Genomic DNA, 24,547 nt, shown 5'->3' with positions numbered 1-24,547 from the left:
AAGATGGCCCCCTTCAGAGAACTGTCTGGCCCTAAATGTCAACAGTACCTACTAGAGAAACCCTATAATAATGGATCCTAAAGATTACCAAAATTTTTGGAAGCTTCATCACCACAGCTCTTAAATCATACCTGCCTTTCAAAATTATACATACTATTACATGAGTTTTAGATCAAATATGAACACTGTTCACAATGCTGTAATGACCTAAACTTCAGTAATCTATTTTGATTTAACCCACTCTGACAGCTTAACTATGGTCTATACCACAATCCCACCCACCCACCCAAATTTAACAGGACAGGCATACTAAAATTCAAGTGGAAATCAAGCACGATAAGCCTGGAAATCACAATTCAAAACTTCAAAGAAACAAAATGAAAGACATTTGACATATGACACCAGAATATGAAAAACAAAGGAAGTCAATTAATAAGGAAAAAGGCCTATTTAGCTAGGAGCCTGGTCTTTTTGTTGTTTACTTAAAAGTACAGTACACTTAGGATTAAAAATGAGACGGACAGCTAATGAAAAACCAGGCATATTGTTCACATTTCAAAAAACACACTGGAAAGCCAATTATCCATGTGTGAATCTGCTGTCTAAACTCTGTCTTCCATTTTATATATTTGAACTTCCAAGAAAATTTATGCTTTTAGGTCTTTAAAGAAAATGTACACCTCCCTTCCTCAAAGAAGGCTGGGAAAAAGTAGGTATGAAAGTATTTTTATTTTCTACAGAAAAAGATACAGTTGTGTTATTTCTAATTAAAACCTCTTAAGTTGTACATTTCCTATCACTGATCAAATCTTAATACTGACATGATTATCACAAAGTTGCTTTTCAAGCACAGCAATGTGAGCTAACACAAAGAAGTCACATGGCATCACTAAAAACATTTATTTTAATAGCTGCTGAACCGAAAAATGCCACAAAAATCAGTGTTCCTAGTGTCTCTAGCATTTCATAAAAGGATGAATGACTCAATTAACAGTGATCTTGCAGATTCTAAGACTTCAGGCCTGCATATTTAATTAAAACTAAGAAATATTCTCATTTACAGAAATATGTTGATAGGCCTCTTAAAAATGACAGGAGTGGGTGAGGAAGAGGTGCATGAAATTCTTTTTTAAAATACTGTGTAAAAAGCAATAGGTATCTTAAAGCCTGTGTCAAAGTTAGAGCCTCACCTGTAAAGAGAGACACATACATACACAGAGACAAATAAATAAAATTGTAAAACTATAATCTGTAATACTTGCGAAAAAGAAATTGTCTTTACTTAAAAAAACAGATAAACCTGAGGTGCTGTATTAGGTATCTAAAAATCATAAAACCTTTATTTGGCACATAAATAAAACTTCGAGTGTCAATTATATAGTTCGTTTGGAGCCTACAAAGGAAAAAATACGGTCCCTCCTCTCAAAGAAGCACTCTCTTACACTAGAATGTTCAAAAATGGAAGAAATGCAGTCTCACTATTTAGGCCTCTACACTGCTGGATATACGCAGGAAAAAACAAAAAACAAAAACTGTAATCTACTTTCGAACCCAACAATGAGTTCTCAGATTACATCACATTCTTTGAAACAGAGAAAAGAAAAACTTCTTAAAAACGCTACAAGGGAAAGAATATAAGACGCAGACCTAGTAAGATTAGAAGGCAAGGATGGACTAGCTTTAAGTCTACGATCGAAAAATTAAAAGTACCACTGGAGATGGAAGGAGAAGGAAGCAGAATGCATCCGACTGTATCCTATCAAAACAGAACACAGAGCAATACCTAACACAGCGCGTTGCGGAGGACACCCTGGCAAGTGCCTCTTTGCGGACGGTGGGAAGCCTAGGGAGGACTGGGGCGGGGGGGGGGGGGGGTAGCGAGGCTTCCAAAAAGCGAGACTCAACGCTCAAAACTGGGCTTTTAGCTAAGTGCTTGTGCAAGCTCGGACATGGAAGTGGGTTAACTCTGGCGCACGATTTGGGCATCTTGGAAACGGCAGGAAGAGAGGGACGCAGCGGAGGTAGACCAGGAAGAGAAGCATCGAAACGAGCCGAGAGACGCCGAAAGTGGACCTGAACGCCGTGTGCAGACCCCGCAACGAGCGGGACCTTCCTTCCCCGCCACCGGGCATTGTTTTCTCTTTTTCTTTTTCTTTTTTTTTTTCCCCGGACGGGGCGGAGAAGCGGGAGCACTAAGGTTCAGATTCCCCCGGCCGTTCCGGAAGGGGAAGGCCCCCGGCCCGACGGCCGCGGAGCCAGGAAGGGGTGGGGGGAAGCGGGAACCGAGCACAAGGGGAAGTGCGGCGGCGAGCGGGTGAGGAAACAGGAAGAGCCCGGTTCCCGCCTGCCTCCCCCACGGGGCGAGGGCCCGGCTCTCGCGCCACCCCCTCCCCCCTCCCCCGACGCCCCCAAGGCCCCGCCGGCGTGCGAGAGAAAACAGAATACAAATCACTTACAACGGCATCGTCTCCTGCGCCGGCACCGCCCAGTCACTTCCCCCCCGCAACCGCCGCCGCTGCCGCCCTGGGCATGATCCACTGAGGCGGGAGGGAGGGGGGGGCCTGCCTCAGCCCTGGGTCCAACCCCACTCCCGCACCGCTCCCGCCGCTTTAAGCGCTTCTCCTCCTTCCCCTTCGTCCTAACATGGCGCCCGAGCGCTACCACAGCAACGTTCTAGAACTGCTGACGCCGCCACGCACACCGTGCGCGCGCCTGCGCAAAAGCCGCCCAGCGCCGCGCAGCCTCACGGGAACGGTAGTTCGTGAGGCGGCCGACGGTCGGGCAATTTCCGCCCCAACGCCGTCGCACTTCCACGGTGGGTGTCCGGTGTCGGCTGGGAGAGGTGCGGGAGGCTCCGGGTGGCTGGCCGTTCCTCGAGCGGGGACTCTCCTGTCGCCGATGAGCACCACGCGGCACCTCACAATGCGCCGCCGCTCTCGCCCCCCGAGGTCGCGGCGGCCGCGCTTCCCCTCGAACGGCGTCCGTGGCGGCGTTCGGCGGGGACCGAGGCACCCATGTGTGCCGGGTGAGCCGCCCGAGTGCCGGGCTTAGGACGCGGCTGCTCGGGTCGGTGCCTTGTGTGGTCGCAAGTTGCTCGGCGTCTTCCTGCTGCTCTGCGAAGTGAGAGTAAGACCTGCTCCCCGGGATCCTGTCGACTGCTGCATGTGTTGGTTGATGCAGGAGTGCTTAGTACGGGCTGGTTATTGGGACTCCCCCTCTCCTGTTAGACTGAGGTTCCCCGTCTCTGGCTTTCCGCTGATTTTTCCACCAAAGTGTGTACGCAGGCGCTCAAGAAGTGTTTGTTGAATGAATATATTTGCGGGGCGGCACTGTGATGACAGCGAGTTCTGGAACACGAGCTGATTTTACTAGCAGGAACTTCCTGGTAAAGCTGCACTTAAGTAGAAGGATCGATGGCAGTAACCATTGGGATTTTAGCAAAGACTGTGTTTTGCAGCCCGATCTATCCCTGGGGTGGGACCTAGGAGTGGACTCCCCACCCCCCAGCAAAAACTGGAGGAAGAGTGCCTGAGCCCGACTCTTAAATGCACTCCTTCCCTCTGCTAATTAGAACGCGTTCTAAAGCGTCACACAGAAGGTTTATGGAGGGGCTAGAAGGAATTAAATACGGAAGGGATGAAGTTCTAAATTATTTAAGTAGATTAATATGGACTTGTATAACCTCGAAATTTGGCAAAGGACTTAACCTGTTTTCACAGAACATCTAGTAGGACAAGCGGTCTAGGACTAAAGGCTCAGTAGGAGAAGCACAGGACCTAAACCTGCATTGTCCAGGACTATAGCCATTTGTCACATGTGACTTTTGAGCACTTGAAATGAAGCTAGTCCATTTAAGATGTACTGTAAGTGCAAAATAAGATTTCAGAGATCTTAGTAGGAATAAAAGAATGAGATACCTAACCGATGTGTTTTATATTCGTTACATGCTGAAATAGTATTTTGGATATATAAAAAAATTCATGAAAGTTAATTTCATCTGTTTCCTTTTAAAATGTGGCCACTCGAAAATGTTAAATTATACACATGGCCCTTATTTCTGTTGAACAGCGCTGATTGGGAGACTGACTTGTCCTTGAATCTCAATTCTTCTGCTTGTTCCCCTACCGTTTTGTCATCAAGGGGTTTTGGTTGGGGGCCCAGTAGCAGACCTGCCCTTAAAAGTTTGAAAATCTGAGATCCAGAGAAATCAATAAAATACATTAAGGCTGTGGTCTTAAAATTTGCTCATAAAGCTAGGCACTGATGATGTATGCTAAGAATTAAAGAATGGGGGTGCCTGGGTGGCACAGCGGTTAAGCGTCTGCCTTTGGCTCAGGGCGTTATGGGATCGAGCCCCACATCAGGCTCCTCCGCTATGAGCCTGCCTCTTCCTCTCCCACTCCCTCTGCTTGTGTTCCCTCTCTCGCTGGCTGTCTCTGTCTCTGTCGAATAAATAAATAAAATCTTTAAAAAAAAAAATTAAAGAATGGGAACTTCTTGAGCTCATGGCTGTCCTCTGCCTGGCATGTCAAAAGGCAGTGAAGGAGACAGGGTCATGAAACCTCTGTGCTTTCAGTCTCCAGCTGCTCCACAGCCTTCTCTATAATGAGGCAGCTAGATAGCACAATTAACAAATATTTATTTAGTACCTAGAATGTGCTAGATGCGGTGTTACTTGCTAAAGACAGAAGGAAGTATACTTGTTGGTGGAATCAAGGTAGACTTCCCAAGGTGACTTTAGAAATGTCCTCATAGGGCAACCTGGGTGGCTCAGTTGTTTGGGTGTCTGCCTCCACCTGAGGTTGTGATCACCGGGTCCAGGGTCCTGGGATCAAGTCCCGCATCCTGCTCAGTGGGGAGCCTGCTTCTCCCTCTCCTCCCACTCATGCTTTCTGTCACTCTCTCAGTCTCTCAAATAGATAAGTAAAATCTTAAAAAAAAAAAAAAAAATAGGAATGTCCTGATGTCAAATCTCTATGTCGTATACCTGAAACTAATGTAACACTGTATGTCAACTACACATCAATAAAAATTTTTTTTTAATTAAAAAAAGCTTAACAATAAAAAAAATACACTGACAGAAAAGTTAGGATTTAGTAAGGGGACAGGAGGAGAAGGGCATAAAAGGAAACAACTTTTCAAAATGAAGGAAAGTACAAATAATTTAAAGTTTATTTGGAGACAGGGGGACTTTTGAAGTAACTAGACCACAGACACATGGTGGGAATGAAGCTGCAGAGGAGTGAGGGGCAGATAATGAGGGGCCTTTGTCCAGCAGAATGTGCGCCTGCCGCACACCGTCCCTGTGCTAAGTTGGGAGGGCGCTTTCCACTATGAAAAATGGTCAAGATCCCTGACCCAGTTAGACTACATTCTTGGGAAGCGGGGGGCAAATAATGAACCCATGAACAGACAAGGGAATTAAGAACCATGAATAAGGGGCGCCTGGGTGGCACAGCGGTTAAGCGTCTGCCTTCGGCTCAGGGCGTGATCCCGGTGTTCTGGGATCGAGCCCCACATCGGGCTCCTCCGCTATGAGCCTGCTTCTTCCTCTCCCACTCCCCCTGCTTGTGTTCCCTCTCTCACTGGCTGTCTCTATCTCTGTCGAATAAATAAATAAAATCTTTAAAAAAAAAAAAAAAGAACCATGAATAAAATAAACTAGATAATAGAATTACGGGGGCAGGGGGTCCACTTTAGGTAAGGTGGTCAAACAAGGCCTCCCTTCAGAGGACTGGCCTTCGAGACCCGGAGCTGTTTAAAGATTCAGATTTTATCTTTTTTTTTTTTTTTTTTTTTTTTAATGAATGGAGGAACTGTCGAAAGTTTGACAGCAGTGATGAGATTACATTTACGTTTTCAGGAAAGATCACTCAAAGGGTAGGGAACGAATTTGAGCTGGGAGAGCTTTTGAAGCTGGAGGGTAGGTTAGCTCTTACTGTGGTTCAGGTAAGAGATGATGATGTTTGGAATAAAGAAGGGGCTGATTTCTGAGAGATTTAGGAGATGTAGTTAATCCTGAATGTGAGGGGAGGGAGAGGAAGAAGACAGGATTTCAAAGGTTCTAGGGAGGGTGGCAAAGTGGAGGGAGCTACCAGGAAACAGGAGGATAACTAACTGGGTGAGTGGATGAGGTCATGAGAGTCATTTGGTGGGTTTTTTGAAATGCCTGTGGGACCCTTAGAAATGTCTATGAGGTGACTGAAAACATGTTTCAGGAGCTGAGAAGTCAGGGCTGGAGATAGAGTTGTTTTTTTTTTAAGATTTTATTTATTTGTCAGAGAGAGAGCGCACAAGCAGGGGGAGCAGCAGGCAGAGGGAGAGGCAGGCTCCCCACTGAGCAAGGAGCCTGATGCAGGACTCGATCCCAGGACCCTTGGATCATGACCTGAAGTGCAGGCAGACACCTAACTGAGCCCCCCCCCAGGCACCCCTGGAGATAGAGATTTTAAACTCTGAAAGCAAGACTTGTATCTTGGAGTCATGTTTCAGTTCACAGAAGGAAGGGCCCTCCGTACACCTGGTAACTACAGTATAATCCAACCCAAACTTCACGAGTGCGTAATGAGCTAGGTGCTCAGGGATCACCAATGTTTAGCATCCTCTTAAGGATATAACTTGAGCCAATGAAAGGGGAGCGCGTAAGATAAAGCCAGTGACCAGAGTACTGGTTAAGACAGGATCCCTATTGTTAGCCTTGCCTTGCTCATCCTCAGAGCCCTGCCCACTCCCCCCAGCTGCTGTCCCATTCCTGCAGCCCTCACCCTACCACAGCGCCTGTGTTCTACTGACTGCGGACATGGGGGAAGACCTTTGCTACTGGTATCTTAAGGATTGTTCAGATTGCATTTTCTCCAGTACAATGTCATGAGTAGGGGGCAAGAATTCCTAAGCTGGTTCTCATAGGTCCACAGTGCATTCAAATTTAAGAAATGGACAGAAATGTTTATGAGAACAGAACCTCTTCACATACTGAATTAGCTAGATTGTGTTTCAGTGTCATTTATGAGGTGATAATTGGAGATACTATGTTGATATGGAGATTTTTATCCCAATAATAAACTACGCTGATTCATTTGATGACTAATGATGCATACGTTTTAAAATTTTTTTAACCGACACAAGAGACCTAACTATAGAGAACAAACAAGGTTGATGGAGGGGAGGTGGGTAGGGGATGCGCCAAATAGGTGATGGGGATTAAGGAGGGCCCTTGTGGTGAGCGCTGGGTGTTGCATGTATGTGATGAATCACTAAATTCTGCTCCTAAAACCAATATTACACTATATGTTAACTAACTAGAATTTAAATAAAAATTTGGAAAAAAAACCTTTTTACTAGGATTAACCAGATTTATAAATCCCTTAAGTAAAAAAAAAAGTAGCATAAGCACTTTCATCTAATGAGTACCCTGGAGCTATCTTTTCTTTAAATTCTTTAAATTCCCTTTAGATGTTTATTTGTTTATGTTTTAAAGAATATGTCTACTAGGGGTGTCTGGGTGGCTCGGTCGGTTAAGCGTCTGCCTTCAGCTCAGGTTATGATCTCAGGTTCCTGGGATCAAGCCCCACATCGGGCCCTCTGCTCAACGGAGAGTCTGCTTCTCCCTCTGTGCTCTCCCCCCACCTCTCAAATAAGTAAGTAAAATATTTTAAAAAGAAAAGAAAGGAATGTGTCTACTACCATTTGCACAAAAGGGAGAACTTCAATAGCATGTTGATGAGAAGTGGCTCAAACCTGTGCCTCCACTAGTCTCTGCCTTTCGGTCAACAGCACAAAGGGCTTCCAGCTGAAGCCAAACCAGCAAGTCAGTCTCATCAATTCCTTCCTATCTTTCGCTACTCATAGACAAACCATCGTCAACTCCTGTCAGCTGCACCCCCACAATCCATCAGAAATCACCCCCTTCTTGTCCTCTGTACCACCCTGGTCTCAGCCACTGTCTTGTCTAGCTTGGGCGGTTGGGCCAGCCTCCGTGCTCTTCTCCTACTTCCATTTGTGCTTTCCTTCATTCATCCTCTGTCCAGCAGGTGGACTTTGAAAACATAACTCAGATTTTATCACGCTCTCTAACAAGACCAGTTTAATGGCTTCCCATTGCTCTTAGAATAAAACCAAATTTGAGAGTGGCTTACAGGGCCTTGGGTGACCTGGCTCTTGATTTTTCCCTCTAACCTCATCTCAAACTTTGGCCCTTCTTCCCTGTGCTTCACCCTACTGGCCTTTATTCTTTTTTTTTTTTTTTTAAGATTTTATTTATTTATTTGACAGAGAGATGGCCAGCGAGAGAGGGAACACAAGCAGGGGGAGTGGGAGAGGAAGAAGCAGCCTCCCAGCGGAGGAGCCTGATGTGGGGCTCAATCCCAGAACGCCAGGATCACGCCCCAAGCCAAAGGCAGACGCCCAACGACTGAGCCACGCAGGCGCCCCTGACCTCTATTCTTTTCCTTCAACATGATCAGCTCCGAGGAGCTCCTGGGAAACTCAGTCGGTTAAGCATCTGCCTTTGTCTCAGGTCATGATCCCAGGGTCCTGGGATCGAGCCCGACAGGGAGCCTGCTTCTCCCTTCCCCCCCTGCTCGTGCTCTCTTTCTCTCTCAAATAAATAAAATCTTAAAACACAAACAAACAAAAACATGCTCAGCTCTTCGCTGCCTCAGAGCCTCCATGCTTGTCCCCCTCTGCACTGCTGCCCTAGCCCTTCCCATGGCTGTTTTGTTCTCAGTCTGTCAAAGCTCAGATGTCACTGCCTCCCAGAAGCCTTCCCAGACCACCTTATCTAAACTGTTTACCTGCATTATAATCCTTATCATATAACCAGAACTGCCTCACTGATTTTTTTTTTATTTATTCTGTCATCCTTACTAAAACCGACTTTGTACATAACACCTAATGTGTCATACCCAAAAACACTCTAAATAAAGAATTTGAATGGCATTTTGATTAATTTCAGTTTTTTTTAACATAAAAGACTAATTTTTCTTAATGGGAATTCAAATGGTATTTTTCTTTCCTGAAGTAGCTCTAAGGAACTCCATGGCTATGAACAGGTCTGCATTGAACATTTTCTGGGGGTCAGGAATTTGGACATGGCTTAGCATGAAGATAGAAACCCTAACTATATTGTTCAAACTAGTCTAAGCCCAACGCACAAAATCATGCTGGGCACGTACTGGTACTTAAGAATTAAGTTGTTTCTGATTCTTTAAAGACAACTTAGACTTGCTCAGTATTTCCATTCAATTATTTTTTCCATTCAATTATTTTCAATTCTGTAATTAATCTGGCTAAAAAAAACAAAAACAGTTGGTAATTATCTTAGCATGAGCTGCCATAACAAAATACTACGGAATTAGTGGCTTAAACAATAGAAATGTATGTCTCACAGTTCTGGAGGCTGGGAAGTCCAAGATCAAGGTGCCAGCATGGCCAGCTTCTGGTGAGGACACTCGTCCTGGCTTGTAGATGGCAGCTTTTTTACTGTGCTCCCATGGTGGGAAAGGGGAGTGAAAGAGAGGTGATGGGAGGGAGGCGAAGAAGAGGGAGAGAGAGAGAGAGAACAAGCTCTCTGGTGTCTCTTCTAAGGAGACTAATCCTACTGGATCATGGCCCCGCCCTTAAGACTGCACTTGACCTTAATTACTTCCTTAGAGGCCCCATCTCCAAATACAGTCACATGGAGGGGGTTAGTACTTCAACATATGAATTTTGGGACATTCAAATATTCAGTCCATAATAATGATCATCTCAGGATTTTGAACTCCTAGAAAGTAATGATGCATATTCAGTGATACTAGTTATTTAGTGCTGTGTAACAATTTGCCACAAATTTCAAACTATTTAAAACACATTTCAAAAAACAACAAAAAAAACCCACATTATCGAACATTTTCTGGGGGTCAGGAATTTGGACATGGCTTAGCTGGGTCCTCTGATTTAGGGTCTCGAACAAGGATACATTCATGGTGGGCTAGGGAGGGAGTCTCTTCTGAAGGCTCAACTGTGGAAGGACTTCCACACACGTTTGTTGGCAAGATTCAGGTCTTCAGAGCTGTTGGATTGAAGGTATCAGTGTCTTGCTGGCTGCTTGCTAAGGGCCCTCTCAGTTCTTAGCCATGTGGGTCTCTCCAACAGAGCAGCTTGCTTCATCAAAGCATGTAAGCTGAGAAGGCAAAAGATTCTGCTAGCATGATCTCATACAGTCTTAGGTACCCTAAGATTTGCTGGATTCCATTGGATAGAAGTAGATCATGGGTTCCACCCACACTCAAAGGAAAGAGAGTACGCAAAGGCATGAACACTATCAGACAGATTACTGGGGGCCATCTCAGAGTCTGCCTTCCTTCTCAACTAAACCGACTTTGTGCATAACACCTAATGTGTCATACCCAAAAACACTCTAAATAAAGAATTTGAATGGCATTTTGATTAATTTCAGTTTTTTTTAACATAAAAGACTAATTTTTCTTAATGGGAATTCAAATGGTATTTTTCTTTCCTGAAGTAGCTCTAAGGAACTCCATGGCTATGAACAGGTCTGCATTTTAAGGAGCTCTTTTGTTTTGTTTTGTTTTTAGCTTTTTGTTTTGTTTTTAGTTTATGGTACATGGTATATTTCATTTTTTAAAGGTAGAATACCGGGGCGCCTGGGTGGCACAGCGGTTAAGCGTCTGCCTTCGGCTCAGGGCGTGATCCCGGCGTTCCGGGATCGAGCCCCACATCAGGCTCTTCTGCTATGAGCCTGCTTCTTCCTCTCCCACTCCCCCTGCTTGTGTTCCCTCTCTTGCTGGCTGTCTCTATCTCTGTCGAATAAATAAATAAAATCTTTTAAAAAAATAAAAAAAAAATAAAGGTAGAATACCAGTTCCTTTTTAAAAGATTTTTTTTTTAAGATTTTATTTATTTGTCAGAAAGAGAGAAAGAGCACAAACAGGGGGAATGGCAGGCAGAGGGAGAAGAAACCTGGGATCCCAGGACCCTGGGATCGTAACCTGAGCTGAAGGCAGATGCTTAACTATCTGAGCCACCCAGGGTTCCCTTGAAAGATCATTAAGGTACAGTCATACAGTAACGTGTACAAGCATGAAGGCCTTTGTGCTTACCCCTCCATAACACTGCCTTTTGATATGTATGGATTTTTATCCTGTGCACACTCTCATGTAACTAGTACTTGAATCAAGATAGAGAAAACGTTCAGTACCCCAGCAGACTCCCTCCCAGTGAATAACCTTCTGTCATTACCACCACCACCACCACTGCCATATAACCCCTATTTTGACCTCTATCACTATGGACTAGTTATATCTCTTTTTTCAACTTCATACACATGGAATCATACGCTATTCATCCTTGTATGTAACTTCTTTCACTCAACAGTATGTAAGACTTTGTTGAGGGAGTGACAGTTCATTTTCACTGCTGTGTACTATTCTGTACTTTCACCATAACTTTCTCCTATTGTAAATATCACAGTATATCTTTCTCCTATTGATGGACATTTGGGGTTTTTCCCAGTTCGGGGCTTTTATGAGTAATGTTGCTTGAATAGTCTTGTACACGCCTTTTTGTAGACATAAACACTCATCCCTCTAGTGTATATAGTGGAATTGCTGGATCATGTGTATACCCATACTTAGCTTTAGTATGTACTCCCAAAGGTTTTCGCAGGGATAGTACCAATCTGTAGTCCCACCAGCAATATATGTGTGTTCCAGTTGCTCCACGTCCTCCCCAGCACTTGATGTCAACTGTCCCATTTAATTTCAGCCATCTGCCAGCATCATGCTGGAATTCCCCTACGTCTTCATTTGCATTTCTCTGATGATTACTGCCTTTGAGCACTTGTTAATATGCTGACTGTTCATTTGGATATCCTCTTTTATGAGGTGGTTTCTCAAGTCTTCTTCCTATTTTTAAATTGGATTGTCAATAAAAAAAATTTAAAAATTGGGATTGTCAGTCTTACTGACTTGAAGGAATTTTTAGCATGTTCTGAGTACAAGTCCTCTGTCATTTACCTACTTCATATCTGTGCATATCTCTGTACATCCATCATAAATATCTTCCCAATTCTGAAGCTTGGCTTTTTACTCTTTGTAAAAGATATTTATTTAAGTAATCTCTACATGCAACATGGGGCTCAAACTCATGAACCCAGGATCAAGAGTCACACGCTCTTTGGACTGAGCCAGTCAGGTGTCCTGGCTTTTTTTTTTTTTTTAAGATTTTATTTATGTATTTCTTTATTTATTTGAGAGAGAAAGAGAGAGAGACAGCATGAGCTGGGGGGAGGGGAAGAGGGAGAGGAATAAGCAGACTCCCCGCTGAGCAGGGTACCCAATGCAAGGCTCAATTCGAGGACTCCGGGATCATGACCCAGGCTGAAGGCAGATGCTTCACCAACTGAGGCACCCAAGTGCCCCCTGACTTTTTACTCTTTTAATGTTACCCTGAGAAATCTTTGCCCATCCCTGGGTTATGAAGAATTCCTCTTACTTTTTACTCTATTCTAGAAGCTTTATTGTTTTGACTTTCCTCTTTAAGTCTGCGATCCATTTTAAAATAATTTTGTGTATAGTGTGAGTTAGAGGTCAAGCGTTTGGGTTTTTTGGGTTTGGGGGGGTTTTGGGAGGATTGGTTTTTTGGTTGTTTTAATGTATGACTCTCCAACATGACCTGCACCATTTATTGAAAAAACCATACTTTCCCCCATTGAACTGCAAAGGTGAATTTGTTGTAAATCAGGTGATTTATTAATGTGTAGATCTGTTTCTGGACTCCTTATTTTCCATTGATCTTAATTACTGTGGCTTTATAATAAGTCTTGCTGTCTGGAGAGTGAAGTCGTTCAGGTTTGTTGTTGTTCCTTAAGATTATCCTAGGTTCTTCTGCATTACCATATACATTTCTGAATCAGATGATCACTTCCCACCAAAAAAAGGGGAGAAAGGAAACACTGGAATTTTGATTAGGATTGCATTGACTCTACAGATCATTACTTGGGGGAAAGAATTGAATTATTAACAATATTGAGCTTTACAAGCCATTAATATAGTTTATCCCTCCATTTCATTTTTAATTACTATCAGCAGTGCTTTATAATTTTCATTTTTTTAAAAGATTTTATTTATTTATTTGACAGAGAGAGAGACAGCCAGCGAGAGAGGGAACACAAGCAGGGGGAGTGGGAGAGGAAGAAGCAGGCTCCCAGCGGAGGAGCCTGATGTGGGGCTCGATCCCAGAACGCCGGGATCACGCCCTGACCCAAAGGCAGACGCTTAATGACTGAGCCACCCAGGCGCCCCGCTTTATAATTTTCCATGTAGAGGTTTTACACATCTTTTTTAGACTGTAGCTAGGTATTTTATTATAAATGAAACCAGCTCTTTTAAGTAATATAAGAATATATCTATCCAAACTATAGTATATATAATATGTCCATCCAAATTATAGTTCTATAGAGGGATGCTTAGCAGTGACAAGCTGACCTGCTTAGATGTTAGGGGGAAATTGCCTTCAGAGACCTTAATTCTAAAGTGACAATGAGTCAAACCAGAAAAATGAAAAGTCACCTTAAAGAGAGTGCCTCCTAACCTAAGACCTGGAAGAATGAATGTATCAATATCTCTGAAGAGAAGAATGTGTCAAGGGAAGTCATGGAGGTAAAAGCTCACTGTGCATCCAAATGTCTAGGCAAGTGCACCTTGTGAGGAAGAACCAGAGCACAGGACAGGTATGCTGGGGGTGGAGACATCAAGCTAGTGGAAGACAATGCCTTGTCCCGGTTTTACATTCCCCAAGCACTTGTGATCATCCGCTACTCAGACAACCTGCTTCTAGGGAGAGAATGTGCTGGTGAAATGGGTGCAAGTATCCTCCCACTCAACAATTATGTGTCTCATTGTAAGTCCAATCCGTACTCTCTCTTCTCGCCTGGTCTCCTAGGAGATTGGTTAAGACAAGCCAGCATCTCAGGGTCCTGCCTGAACTAAGACATGGCTGAGATCACTCATCTTAACTTGCATGGCTGAGGGCTAGACACTATAGTGAATTCGCCGAAATCAGTGCCACTCAGTGAAGCCTCTTAGTGATCCTGAGTTACTCAAGTATCCCATCATGGCCTGTGGAAATGTGTGTTATGGACTTCGTCAAAGGACTGGAGATCTGAATTAGTTATATACAAAATAAGTATATAACAAAATTTCAGCTAAATAGCTTTCATTCACTAATATTTATTACATCTCTACCATGTGCTGTGTACCCTTTTCATCTGTAGAGATACAGAAAAAAGCAAAATCCCCACCTCTGGGGAGCTTATACGTTAGTGGGGGAAACAATAAACACATAGGCTTATAAAATGATGTCCGTGCAAGCAGAGAAGAGGAACAGAGTGGGATGTCATCAAGAGGATGATCTGAGGAGGCCCCTCTGAGGACATGATATTTGATCCAAACCAAGGATGAAGTGAGAGTGAGCCACAGGCATATGTGTGGGCTGAGGATTCCAGGCAAAGGCCCCAAAGCAGACTGCACTTGGCAATGAAGAGCGAAGTGAGGGGGCAGTGAGGTCATGAGGGGTCAGACTATATTGGGCCTCATTGCCTAGGTCAGGACTTTGCCTTCCATCCTACATGAGATGGCAAGACCTTGGAGGGCTTTGAGGGGATCTGACATCTGTTTGAAAAAGATCCCCCTGCTGATATGTTGAGAGCAGTCACAGGACGGAGCAGCCCAGGGACACGTGACAGCAGCAATCCAGGTGGGAGATGGTGATATCTTGGGCCAGGACAGTAGTGTTGGAGGGGTGAGAAGCAGGCAAACTGGGCATATGTTGCAAAAGTTGGGCCAGTATGCTGCACAGGTGCACTGAATATGGATAAGGAAAAAAAGAGTCAAAGGTGACACCAGGTTTGGGGCCTGAGCAGCCGGAAGGATGGAACTGCCAATCCCTGAGATGGGGGCCTGGGGGAGGAGCAGTAGAGGGGAGAGGTGAGTGTGATTAGGAATTGGATTGGCCATGCTTTAGACATTCAGGTGGAGGGAAGACAGGGTTTCAAGGAGGAAATGATAAAACGCTCACAGAGGTCAAGCAAGATGAGGACCAAGGCTTCACAGCTGGATTTGGAGGTCACTGGTAACCTTGATCTAAAGAGGAACAGGATATTGGGGCCATGGCTGGAGGAGGATGCAGAGGTCTAGGAAGGTTTTTGCATTTTAATCCATTTTTGTCTTGTTTTGTTTTGAAGCGTAGGAGCTAGTACATTAAGTTGGAAGCAAAAGGCGATGATCCAGAAGAGGAGGAGAAATGGAGGCTGTGAGAGAGAAGAGACAGACCTAGGAGCAGTATCTGATGATGCGAGATGGGATGGCATCCGGGGCACAAGTCAGGAGTTGGTCTGAGATGGGAGCACAGAAGGGAAACAGAGCTAGCTCGCAGTAGGACAGAATGGCTCTTTGATTGCTTGGGTTTTCTCAGTGAACTAAGAAGCAAGGTCGTGAAATGAAACCATTGTGAAGGCATGAAAGGTAACTATTATAAAGGCTAATGCCTTCAAACTTGAATATGTGTTTCCTTTATTTAGTGTTTTTGATTAAAGTATACAGGGTCAACAGCAGTGCAGGGAAGCAAAAGAAAAAATAGGTAAATTGGATGTCATCAAAATTAAGAGCTCTTTTGCATTCAAGGGCACCCATCAAGACACTGAAAAGACAAGCCACAGAATAGGGGAAAATGTATGCAAATCATAGATCTGATCAGGGTCTTACATGCAGAACATATAAAAAAAACTCTTACAGTTCAATAGCTAAAAGACAAACAACCCAAACACAAAGTGAACAAAGGACTTGAATGTCCATTTCTGCAACGAAGATATACGAACGGCCAGCAAGCATGTGAAAACGTGCTTAGTCACAGTATGACACCACTTCAGACCCATTAGCATCACCGGTGCGTGCACCCACGCGCGTGCGCGCACACACAGCAACAAGCGTTAGTAAGGATGCAGAGAAATTGGAATCCTCATGCTTTGCTGGCGGGAGTGGAAAATGGTGCAGCTACAGCAGAGACGTGTGGTGGATCCTCACCAAGTTACACATGGAATTACCATGTGATAGCAACTCCACTCCTAGGTATGCACCCCCCCTAAAATTGTCACCAGCTGTTCAAATAAGAACTTGTACACAAATGTTCATAGCAGCAGTATCCCCAAAATCTAGAAGGGGGAAACTACCCAAATTGTCCATCAGCGAATGAATGGTGAAACAGCACGTGCTGCGTCTGCCACAAGAAGGAGTGAAGCCCCGATACACGCTGCAGCATGACCCTTGAAAACATGCCAGTGAAAGAAGACACGAAAGGCCACAGATTGTGCAATTCTGTTTATGTAAACATCCAGAAGAAACAAATCCGAAGAGACAGGAAGCAGATTAGTGGTTGCCAGGAGCTGGGTTGAAGGGGTAGTGCAGGGGACAGGATTTCCGTCTGGGTGATGGAAAAGTTCTACAACTAGGTAGTGGTGATGAGTATCCAACCCTGTGTGAACCAGACTGACGCCATCTTGGGCAAATGCGGTCCGCTGACATGCTAACAACTCTGTGACCCAGAGCCTTCTAGAGGTCAGTCCTTCCCTCACATTCTTTCCCTTTGTTTAACCACGCCCTTAAGTGCACCCTTAGGGCAGAAGGTCCTTGATCTGCCCTGGAAATAGGACTATGACGCACACCTATTCTTTCTGTTACTGTTGTTGTTTTAACGGGGGAGGGGGCAGAGAGAGAAGCTTGAGCAGGTTCCACGCCCAGCGCAGAGCCAGACGTGGAGCTCAGCCTCACCACCCTGAGATCATGACCCGAACCGAAATCAAAAGTCAGATGCTCAATGGACTGAGCCACCCAGGCGCCCGGACACACACCTATTCTCCCGTTGGGTGGACTCCCAACCCCTAGGGTATAAAAGCAGCTTTTATGGGGGGTGGGTTTTTGGGGATCTACTACTGGTCTTGGGGCTACCCTGAAACACACTTCTGTCCATAAGTCTCCTTAATAAACCGTTTCTTGTTAAGCTGGACTTGTCAGCCTTTTTCTTTGGTCTTCCTGCTTCCTCAGCCGTCGGAGGTCGTTTTGCATGTACCTCCCTTTCATGGCACAAACAGCGCGTGCGCTTAATGCCACTGGCTTGTACGCTTTAAGATGGTCACGGTGGTTAAATGTTATCTTGCATGTATTTTACCATAATAATAATATAAAAAAACCAGTGCAGTTATATTCAGATTTAACATTACTTGAAGAGATGAAATAGAAATAATGCATTTCTCACTCATGGTAATTTCTCATTCAGTATAATTCTGGAAATGATGGGATTTTTCAAGCTGGAAAAGACCATAGGAATTGATTGCTTATGCCTATATTGTAAAGTTTGTTGAACATATTCAGCAACTTTTAATTATCACAATTATTAGGATTATTCATTCTGTTACGGGATTTTTTCTACCAAGAGGTTTACAGTTCTCTGACTCGTTGCTTAAGATACTGACCCTGAACTCGAAAATGGAAACCAATGACTGACTCAGTGTGAGTCAACAAAGCATAAACCATTTTCATTTCTTTCTGACACCATTGGTATTGGGGCAATAGCAAACTGTGTAAAGTCATTAGCCTACATGTTCCAATAATATATAGTCTGATTTTGTTCATGTGATAAAGTGTGCAGAACACTTGGCTCAGAACGAGATATTAGATCAGTGTTTGTCCCATGAACTATGCACATACTTTATCACCTTACCTTTCAAATAAAGTTCTTTAATGAAGTCAAGCATTGCCATCAGCTTTTTAGAATATTCTACTTAATAAAGTATTTGCAAAAAAAAATTTATAAAGTATTAAAAAATAATAAACTATTTGCTTATGGGGGAAAACAAAGAATTTTCCAAAAACTGGAAAAGCATTTTTTTTTCCAAGCAAAATTTCAAATTACAATGTTAACTTCATCTCTAACTCTACAAAGGTATATCACACACGATCTTTAAAGGTTCACTGCATTTCGGGATTGTTCTTGAAGAGATACTCTGCCTATAATTGAAAGAAAGAAAAAAAGACAAGTCAGTTTAGAAGACACTACTACCACTAGCGTGGACAATTGAAAAATAAAAGCACATAAATCTTTCCTTTCAAATGAATAAGAAAATCTCACTATAAACTGTGAAGGTTTTAGAGGCTATTTCCCAAATAACCAGACACACAATTTCTCTATCTCAACTAGCTTTCTGTTTAGATTCAGGATCTTTTGTTTTCAAATTGATATTAAAAAAAAACAAAAAAACAAAAAACCTCTTACCAGAAAATCAACAGGATCATCTGGTCTGACCTTACAACACTCATTCAGACCCTGCATCAGTGTTGGCATAACGTGGGTCATTAAATAGTTTCTCAGGGGAACAGACTGGGCCTCTAGTAATTCTCTTTCTTCTCTTTTCACTTCCTCTAGTCGTTTATTCTACAAATAGAACATTTGGGGGTTGGGGTAAACAGACAGAAAGGGGAGTACACTTTCACCTGATTTACCCCAGAGTGCATTGGAACCGGATACCACTGTACATGGTCACCACGTGATGATAAAGATGGCATTTCAAACAGCAGAGAAAAGATGTAAATGATGTTATAACAATGGCTTAGTAATCTAGAAATTAATAAACTGGATCTCAAACTCACTTCTTTTTTGTCGTTGTTGTTAAGATTTTATTTATTTGAGAGCAAGCAGGAGAATTAGTGAGAGAGAGAGAGAAAGAAATGAACACAAGCAGGGGGAAAGGCAGAGGGAGAAGGAGAAGCAGGCTCCCCGTTGAGCAAGGAGCCTGACGATCCCAGGAGACTGGGATCATGACCTGAGCCGAAGGCAGACACTTAACCGGCTGAGCCACCCGGGTGCCCCCAAGCTCGCTTCTTAACTCAAGATAATTTCTAGCTGCCCAGATGAAGAAAGTAAGAGTGGGAGGGTGGGAAGGAAGGAATGAGGGAAAGAATCAAATCATGGAAGTGCTAATAGAAAGTCTAGAAGGTATTCATCTGGTGGACCAGTGTTATTCCTTGCTCAGCATATGGTCCCTCCTCTCCTGGGAAAAGTAATTCCAGATTTCCTTTGAGAAATCTCCCTTCTTAAACCGGGTGGTTTAGGTGGGACTTAAGCCCATCAGCCCAGCCCAGCTCCCAGCTGTGGATGTTAGTAAAGGATACGCACATCAGGTAGAACCAAGGATGATGCCAGTGTGGAGGGCCAAGCAGAGAGAGGGACCCCAGGTCCTTGGCGACACCGTCTGAGCCACTGTATCAAGACTTGCCTGAAGCCAGCCCTACCCCCCTGGACTTTGATGTGAATCCATAAGTTTTCTTTATTTCTAAGCCATTTTGAGTTTGCTTTTCTGTCACATGTGAGATAAAGAGTCCTAACACATTATTTGTTCGAAAGGAGTCTTTCCCAGCAAGACAGCAAACCCAGAAATCAACAGGGGACACGGATTGATGGATTTGATTACATACAACCATAAAACTTCTATATGTCCAGAAGAGACACCATAAATGCTGTCAAAAGATAAATGATGTGTCGAGAAAAACTGTTTGCAACAGATTATAAAAAGCTAGCCTATGACGAGACGCACACAATTTGCCAGGCACTGACCGCACGCTTCTGCACACACTGACTCATCAAGCTAGTCACTGCATGAAGCAGGTATGATCAGCATCCTCCTTCTACAGATGGAGAAACGGGGACACAGAGGGCAATTTGCACAGAGCCACAAGCCTACAAGGAGAAGGAGCGAGACTTGGACTCTAGCAGCACAGCTTGGGAGACCCTTGTCTCCTGAGGCCATTCGTGTTTCTATGACTACACTACGTTATCAGGAGCTGTTCTTGCAAAATACTAAGGAAAGGACACACCGCCCAAACACAAGCAGAGAAAGCATGCAACGTAAGAAATGCCAAGGAACGTAGGAAGAGTTGTTACATGCCTGACCTGAGAGATGAACATTAAAGCAGTGGGATGGGGTTTTGTTTATCAGGTTGATATTTTGTGAGCAAAACTGAAAAAGCAGGGTGGGAAGAAGTGTAGGCAAAGCCACTGGTAGATAAGGTGTGAGCTGCTTTACCCTTGCTAGAAGGTAGTTTTGAAATATGTATCAAAAATTAAACCACGTGTAGTCTGACCTAACAAAATTCGGGAATTCATGCTAAGGAGATAATCAGGAACCCAAAGATGTGTGCATAAGGACATCCTTCCTTCGTCTCCCCCTTCCTTCCACAAATATTTGTTGAGTGTCTGTTACGTGCCAAGCACTGTCCTTGGCATTGGAAACATGGTAGTGAACAACATAGACAAAAATCCTTGTCCTCATGTGATTTAAATTCTGTGCAGAGAAAAGACAATAAACAAGATAAATATATAACACATATAGTCCAGGAGAATAAATGCAAAGAGGGAAATTGAGAAGTATAAAAGGGATATGACATGCAGGGGGGAGTGGCAGGGGTTGGCATTTTAAATACGGTGTGCAGGAAAGGCTTCCTTGGAAAGATGACTTTTTAGGAAAGCCTCAAAGCCAGTGAGGAAGTTAGTTGCAAGGATGGGTGTGTTGTTTAAATGCATCCCGCCAGAACCTTGAGGGCCCCCACAATGAGTTTGGACTTTGGTCTCATGGTGATGGAAGCCTGTGAAGAGTTCCAACAGGGAACTGCCCTGGTGGCTCTGTCTGTTAGAAGGACCGCCTGGGGGCGCCTGGGTGGTGCAGTCCGTAAGCGTCTGCCTTTGGCCCAGGGCGTGATCCCAGGATTCTGGGGTCGAGCCCCACATCAGGCTCCTCCGCTATGAGCCTGCTTCTTCCCCTCCCACTCCCCCTGCTTGTGTTCCCTCTCTCGCTGGCTGTCTCTCTCCCTGTCAAATAAATAAATAAAATCTTAAGAAAAAAAAAAAAAAAAAGAAGAAGGACCACCCGGCGGCAGCAGGGGAACAGGCTGGAGAGGGAGAGGAGCCCAGTGGGGAGACAAGCGAGGAGGCGCCGTAATTCCAGCGAGAAACTCTGACCCGGATCAGAAGTGAGGCACTGTGGGGGGATCGGAGTATGATTTTCGGAAGACTCTGTGATTTGGGGGAATTGAGAGGGTGAAGGAGGCTGACCGCCCAGGTGAGATGGGGAAATGCGGGAAAATCAGAGGATATCCCAAGGTTGGCACGGAGCATCATGGGACCCTGTTACAAGGATCTGGATTATCAATACTCTTGGCGACAGCTAGTTACTATTATTGTGATTATTTCTCCCAAGCAAAAGACCAAGGGCACCTTTTAGGAAATGGTCATATGACAACACAAACAAACAAAAAACGTGCTTGGGTATTTCCATGACATTTCTCTAGGAGCAGGGTGGGAAGTGCAGCTGACTTAAGTGGCTTGGCTTCCCCCCACCCCCCAAGACCCACACACACGCTCACTCACCCACTCCTCCCAGCGAGCGATCTTCTCGGCCAATTCCACAGCCTCCTTGTGCTCCCGTTCTGCTTCCTCCATCGCCTCCTTGGCCAGCCGCTCCTCCGCAGCCCTCCGCTCCTCTTCTGCCTTTTCTTCGTCCGTTAAACCGTAATTTCGAGGCTCCCCAATCTCTTTGATGAGCTGTTTGATGGCAAGCCTGTTCTGAGGGTCTTCAAGTTTTCCTACATCTTTAAATACCAGGAGAGAGGAAGGAGAGCAGCACACGCTTACGTTCTGCAACACACTCTGAGACCGCATTCGGGAAAATTCTTTGTTCCTATTGACGTGCCATGGCATGTTATGGAAATGACCACATTGGGCTTTGCGTGGCCAGCATGGCTCAGAATTTCTTGTCTCACTGGCAAATAGCGCCGTGCCTGGGAGTCCCGGGGCTGGGAGGAAGACTGGGGTTCAGTCTTTGAGCTCTTGACAGTGTTGATTTTGAGTGGGGGTGGGGGAGAGAGGGTTGGATCCCCTTAAAAAAAAAAAAAATAGAAAAGAAAAAGAAAAAAGAAAAAAGAAAAAATCTCCATGCCTGGAAGCATCCAAGCAGAGACAGATGCTTCTGTGGGGGTTCCCACAGGAGGAAGTCCTGCAATTGTTGAAAGCCAGACAGGATTTCCCCGATTTCTTTTTTTTTCTTTTTCTGTTTCTGAGACTCAATGATTCTGGGATACATTTTCAATTCATAAGGAAAACAAACCATTTCAGTTAGCCTACTTGAAGAGGGAAAAGTCCACATTCCAGAATATCTGACTAATGTTAACATCAAGACCAAAAAAATAAATAAATAAAAACAAAAACAAACCCCAAACAAACAAACAAACAAAAAAACCCCCACAGCAGCTTCTTGGTAAACAGCGGGTTTCTCCACAGTCCCTCAACAGTAAATTCTACATCACCCTCTTGGGTTTGCTTGGAAGGTGCCCCCATGGAAGGGTGTGCAGTGAACGATTTGGGTTATCAGCGCCTCAGAACTTCCTAGGGGGGAGGACTTTCTTCTCACTCCGCCCCCAGGCACAAACACGGCCATACCCCCTCCCTCTGTTCAGACAGTATGACCTTGACCCAGACTAAAGGCACCTCCAGCTTCTGCATGGGAAGAGAGGAAGAACTGGGTCAGTGTATCACTTGGTAGGAGGAAGCAAGATCCCCAAAAGCAAAATAAAACAAAACTCGTATATTCTACTTGTTGCCTGCACTCTGACATTTCAGTGTATTTCTCCCGATTTCTCTAACAGAGTAATTACAACTCGATGTGCTTGAGGCTGCTCTGAAACACTTTTGAAGAGATTCACTTTTGGAGAATAGTACTGCCCAAACCAGTACTTCTGCCCTGACCCTGGGACAGGGGAACTGCTGACTGGGGGCGCGAACCTGCCCCAACCTCGACCTTGGATTTGCCCTTTTAGGGAGGTGTTATTAGGGTGGAAAGTCTAGCTCTGGGCTTGGTTCCCAGGGTAATGTGGAAACTCCCGGGTTGTGGGGCCCCCAGTTCACCACGTGGGTGATGGGGGAGAGACGCTGGTCCAAAGAGCCAGAAAGAAAGAGACTCCAAGGGAGAGGAGTCTGGAGGTGCAGAGAGAGAATTCAGGTGCCAGCCCCAGGCCGGTCTGCATTCCTAACCTTGACATCCTCCTCCACACCCACCCTAAGGTCCACTTCTCCCTTCTCTTTTACGTCATCTCCTGCTTGTCAGGGTGGAGATGAGGCCAAATGTGACGGGCACAGAATGAGACAGGAACGCAATGACCACTCATCCATCCCTCCCCCTCATTTCTGTTCTTCTCAACATTTCTCCCCGGAGCTCTCTTGATTTTTCCATAAATAACTTTTTGAGCTTTACTGAAAAGATGGCAATCACTGTTCTTCTGCAATTTGTTCACCATTCTCTCCCAGTTCTCTACTCAAATAGGGTGAGCTACTTTCCGTATTAGTAGATTCAAATCCTAAGGCTTTACATGGAAAGCCTGTGTCCACTGCGCACAATGTCCAGATGAGGACAAAACCCATTTGCTTCCGCGGGTGCCAGATTGTGTAGATTTATAAATTGCGTTATCTTTTTATTGCTTAATAGCACGCCACGTTATGCCTTAGTAATAATAAAATTAGTTACCACTTCTTGAACTTCCCAGTGTGCCAGACACTTCCTGTCTCTTATCTCTGCACTTGGAACAACTCTATGAGCCAGGGATTATTTCCCCATTTCACAGATGAGAACACAGAAACAGAACCAGCCCTGAAATCAGCTCTCCTACCTCATGCGGACATCCTTCCTTGGCGCTACACCTTCCAGTACTCCAGGGTCCAAATGCTGTCCCATCTGGCTCTTGAGGGCAAGGAGAGACCCTGAGAGATCCCCCCCCCCAGGGGTTAGCCTGGCCACTAAGCTTCCACCAGGCCAGGGGGTTCTCACCAAAACCAGGGGAGGAAGAAATGTCAAGCTCCAGGAAGCCAGAAAGGAAGTTCAGCAGTTCACCAAAGCCGAAGGGAGTAGAAACACCTATGACAGCTGAGATTTGGAGCCAGGAACAATGACGGCCACCGTGAGGTTGATGACAGAGCCTATTTCCTGAGTGCCTGCTGGGTGCTAAGATCTGAGTTCAGTGTTTACTGGAAACAGAGAGGAATGCAATGAAGAACAATTTGCTTTCTGAGTGGGGGGGGGGTGTCAGATGGCTGGTCTAAAGGCCAGGAGGGGCTCCGTGAAGAACACCAGTGCCCTGCAATGCTACGGGGACAAAATGTTGTCCCCAAGGCAGTTGGCACAAAGCAGCCAGCAGCAAATATGCGTATCTTTGATGTGTCCTTTAAAAACAATGTCAGTTTGGTATTCGATTTCATAAGATAGCCATATGTTTTCATATAACAATACCCAACACGCACTCCCCCCCCCACAAAATCCTCAAGTAGAAGGACTCCCCAGGAGGAATGCCTTGTTTATCCTGTGACCTCCTGGCCCCGGGGACGTAGCTCTGCTTCCCTGCCCCCATCCCCAGCCCCATGACAGATATGCACCACGGGTGCGGGGGGTGGGGGG

General features: G+C 44.8%; 2 protein-coding genes across 7 annotated transcripts in view; both read right to left on the bottom strand.

Annotated features, from left to right (window-relative positions):
• The window catches only part of PAPOLA (poly(A) polymerase alpha), a 55,472-nt gene extending 52,799 nt beyond the window's left edge, over positions 1-2,673 (bottom strand). For all 6 annotated transcript variants that reach the window (XM_045815817.2, XM_045815819.2, XM_045815821.2 and 3 more), the window contains exon 1: positions 2,457-2,673. In XM_045815817.2, the coding sequence (XP_045671773.1) occupies positions 2,457-2,464 (8 nt within the window). In that variant the 5' untranslated portion in view covers positions 2,465-2,673. The remainder of the gene's footprint in view (positions 1-2,456) is intronic.
• A 13,688-nt stretch (positions 2,674-16,361) lies between these two features.
• AK7 (adenylate kinase 7) overlaps positions 16,362-24,547 on the bottom strand; it is a 56,255-nt gene continuing 48,069 nt past the window's right edge. Inside the window, exons 16-18 of the mRNA XM_045815775.2 lie at positions 21,475-21,695; positions 18,328-18,486; positions 16,362-18,062 (exon numbers count right to left, since the gene is read on the bottom strand). Of these exons, the coding sequence (XP_045671731.2) occupies positions 18,024-18,062; positions 18,328-18,486; positions 21,475-21,695 (419 nt within the window). The 3' untranslated portion in view covers positions 16,362-18,023. The remainder of the gene's footprint in view (positions 18,063-18,327; positions 18,487-21,474; positions 21,696-24,547) is intronic.

This window comes from Ursus americanus, chromosome 26 (genome assembly GCF_024610735.1).
Source record: "Ursus americanus isolate L20-20 chromosome 26, mUrsAme1.1.p, whole genome shotgun sequence".
NCBI classification, from domain to species: domain Eukaryota; kingdom Metazoa; phylum Chordata; class Mammalia; order Carnivora; family Ursidae; genus Ursus; species Ursus americanus.
Note: the sequence above shows the minus strand (reverse complement) of the source record. Positions and strands in the feature narration are given on the sequence as shown.